Here is a 3,769-nt window from a genome sequence, read left to right on the forward strand (position 1 = left end):
TGGAAGGAATATAGTCCGGAAACAGAAGGTAGTGGTGGTGGTAGAGGACTGCTCCCCTATGATTCCAGGTGGGGGAGTCCTTCCCCACCAAATTACCCCCTCTCTTTGGTGTAAGATAGAGACACTCTGAGATAGATACTGAGAGGGGTAGACAGACATTTTGGGGCAGACACAAAGTCACACAGGTTCCCCATACACCTTCCCACCCCCTGTGGCTCACCCCTACCACAGAAGGTACAGGGACTGGCATTAAGGAAGTCCTGCCACTTGGGAGCCCCCGTGCTCCAATTTATATGTTCCACTACAGGATCATGGAGAAATAGGAGCAGATAAGGGGTATTTGACTTTTCAATTATTATTTTTTTAAGAAGAGTATTTTAATAATTATTTAATTAAATTAATGTTATTTATTTTATTTATTATTTTAATTTGACCAGAGAGGTACAGAATGAGAGTGAGAGAGAATGGAAAGTGAGAAAGCAAGCCACCAGGTCCAGGGACTCAAACCGTGGTCGACCATGTGGGAGTCCAGCACCCTTAGTCACCACACCGCCTACCCACTCCAACTTTTCAATTATTATTTTATACACAGGGTCTTGCTATATTACTCAGGCTAGGCTTGAATTTCCGATCCTCTTGCCTCAGTGTCCCAAGGTGCTGATCTTATGGCAGCATGCCAGCAAGACTAAAGAGCTGTTTTGGAGACAAAGGCATATAAAATACAACCATGTGTTCCAAAACAAAGACAGGAAGGAACAGGACTGCCATGGCCTTGGTTTGGCTTATGTGATCTTATAGTTCACTTTACATCTTTGAGATACTAAGCAGTTTGTTACACTCTTGGAGGTTCTGCAAGCTGCAGGCCTGTTCCAGAAGGCCATGAGGAACAGAGCTATATGAGAAACAGGCAGATCTGGAGCACCAGAACACTAGAAGAAACCAAGAAATGAAAACAGGTAAGGAAGAAAGAAGAGGGGTGGTGGGGCAAGGTACATGTGGCCAAAGGTTAGTTGACTGGTCCTGAATTCTCTCCCTTACTCCCACACAGCTGCATCTCTGCTCCCCTCAACTCCCCTTGAACAGCCTCTAGATGATCTCTCCTGCCGCTTCACATCCTTCTTGCCCCACTGGGTGGCTTACTGCAACCTGCACTGCGGCTTGTTCCGAGGGTCCACCGGGGAAGAAATCCCTCGACGATTTCCTGTCCATCGGTTCAGAGAGGCATCTTGGTGAGCATGGGAGGGGAATGAACAAACAGGCTTAGGAAAGGCCGTGTCAGGCCCTGGGGAGGGGCCTAAGGGACAGGATGGGAAGCCGCCCTGCATGTTCGGAGCCTCTGTCGGAGTCAGTATGTGCTTTCTGCACCAGATCCCTGCTGCTCCTCACCGGAGCCTCCATAGTCCGAGAGTCGGGGATGAGCCAGGGTACTGACCTCTGTCACGTGGACCGTTCGACCCTGTAGGGGTCACCACCTCGGTGGCTATCACTGCTGGTGAGCCTCTGGCTGGGGGCGGGAGAGGCGTTGCAATCACCATCGAGCAACGGTTGGACAAGAGGAGCCTTCTTCCTGCTCTTTAACTAGCTGCCTGCTCGCTAGTTTACTTTCCTCCTACGCCTCCTGTCCACCCTCTGCTATCCTTCCCAAAGCCCTTCAGACTGGCTCCCTTGCAGCCATTCCTGAAAGCTTCTCTTTCCTCTCCACCCTCCTTCTCAGGGCTAAACTCTCTCCAGTTACGGAGGTCACTGCGGATTCCGGTTCCCCGGGTTCGTCAGTGCACCGCCAGGCACACCATCCTGGTGCGGAGTAGCACTCTTCGGTTTAGGGCAGCAAAACTTGCCCCTGGTGGCCTCCCGCAGGCCCCCCGACCGTAGTCCCCAGCTCGCCAGCTCCGGATTACGGTCTCTCCACCGCACTGCAGTGCCAGAGCGCCTCGTGGTCGACCTCGGAGCAATGTGGCAGAAGTCCGGGAGGTTTCCCTGTGCCCCTACAGGACGACCATGACCCGAGGTTAAGAGGCCTGTGTTTAGCAAGTGAATCCTCCAGGATCAGCTTCGGATCTGACTGGATCAACTCCGAGTTCCGCCAACGGGACTGTGCTTTTCCTGCGGTCCCCGCACGCAGCTGTGGCATTGGCACTGAAGCAGTGTTTGATGCTGACTGGGCCACAGACGGGGAATTGTGATGTTTTAGAAAGCTGGGATTTGCGACTGGTAGCCAGGCAAGAAGGTGTGTGGAGACAAAAAAAAAAAAACCACAAAAAACTAAAAAAACCAAACAAACAAAAAACCCTTTAAATGAGGGGAAAAAAAGCACAGTCCAGGACTCGAACCACAGTCGTTAGCCATGTGAGATCCAGCTGCCTTAACCTTCACGCCACCTGCTGACGCGGCCAACGCCTGCCTTTTAACTTTCTTAAAGACATATTAGCGCTATCAGCTACAAAAGTCGGAAGTGCTTAAGTTAATCCTCAAGAAAATTGTATTGTCATGGATTCTTGAAATGCTATTGACCTCACTCAAAGCTTCTTGCCTCTTGTGTTCCTTGCTGCTTACATTAAAAAAAAATAAAATGAAAAATAAATAAATAAACCTGTTTATTGCAGGCTAGTGATATTCCAAATGTCTATGGAGCTTCTCCTGGTCTTTGAATTCCTTCAGTCTTCTGATGGCAGATTTTACTGTGACAGCTGAAGTGGTGGTGTAGGTCCAGGTACCACCGGCTACCGTTTTCACGCAGGAACCACGGTGCCAGATCCTCACAGCCCGTCTCTTCATCTTAGTTTTGCCACAGAAGGAGCAAGTGTACTTGGCATGCTGGCTGATTTCAATTTTCTTCACCATTTTCCAGAGGGAGGCACAGTAGCTGGTTTCGTGTTTACCGACGACGCCGACCTTCTTGGTGCGTTTAGCCGTATCATCGCCAACTAGGTCCGAGCCCAGAGAGCGTTCCTTACATTTCATGGCTCACACAATGAATTTCCAAATGTGCTCCCCCGTCAAATATCTAACTTTGGCCAAGTTGGTTACATTGGTTCAGCATCACGCCCTGGCCTGTTACTTAGGGTTTAAACACACTGCTCATTCTCTCACTCTGGAGCAGGACCATAGGCACACACCTGAACCTCATAGTTTCAACACTCACTGGGCACTCCGCTTCAGTAAAAAGTCCCAGGGAAGAACTCTCAAGGGATGTAGCTTGGATCACAAATGAGGGGACTTCTAAAAGTTCAAACAATTCAAGTATGGGTTTATTTGGGGCACAAAATTTTGAAACCCAGATATAGATTTTTTTTTTTCTTTTGGAGAGGTTTTCACTATAGGGCGCGTGCGCTCGCCAGGCAGACAGAGACAGAGAGACAGAAAGCGAGAAATCACCCTCCGGGGGGGATGGTCACACCGCAATCCCTTCTCCTCCATCACTCTCCAGGAGTTTAAGCCACCAGATCCGGGACTCAGACCGCAGTAGACTACGTGGGAGTCCAGAGACATAGCCATTACACTAACTGCTGGTTCCCAAAACCCATATATAGATTTTTTCATTCCCTGTCTTCTCTATGAACTTTTTGAAGATCTCTCATATTTGAAATTTGGAATTTGGGTCCCCGTGCCCCAGTCCTTTGCAGCCCCCCTCCCTCCCCCCAGTCCTTTGCAGGCCCCAAGGAACTGCAATGATGAGATTTCTGAGGTTGATCTGTGGGAGATAAGCTAATAGAAAAATTGCTAGCACCATTAGCAATCATGTAGATTTTTTTTTTTTTTTTTAGTTCTT

General features: G+C 49.1%; 1 protein-coding gene across 1 annotated transcript; it reads right to left on the bottom strand.

The window, feature by feature from the left end:
- Positions 1–2,604: 2,604 nt before the first annotated feature.
- Positions 2,605–2,961, bottom strand: LOC106735714 (putative 60S ribosomal protein L37a). The gene has a single exon (XM_014590864.1). The coding sequence runs from the start codon at positions 2,959–2,961 to the stop codon at positions 2,605–2,607; it is 357 nt and encodes a 118-aa protein (XP_014446350.1).
- Positions 2,962–3,769: the final 808 nt, after the last annotated feature.

This window comes from Tupaia chinensis, unplaced genomic scaffold, assembly GCF_000334495.1.
Source record: "Tupaia chinensis unplaced genomic scaffold, TupChi_1.0 Scaffold000493_1, whole genome shotgun sequence".
Lineage (NCBI taxonomy): Eukaryota > Metazoa > Chordata > Mammalia > Scandentia > Tupaiidae > Tupaia > Tupaia belangeri.

Coding starts and splice junctions, on each gene's coding strand:
- LOC106735714 (XM_014590864.1), bottom strand. CDS start 2,961: ATGAAATGTAAGGAACGCTCTCTGGGCTCGGACCTAGTTGGCGATGAT.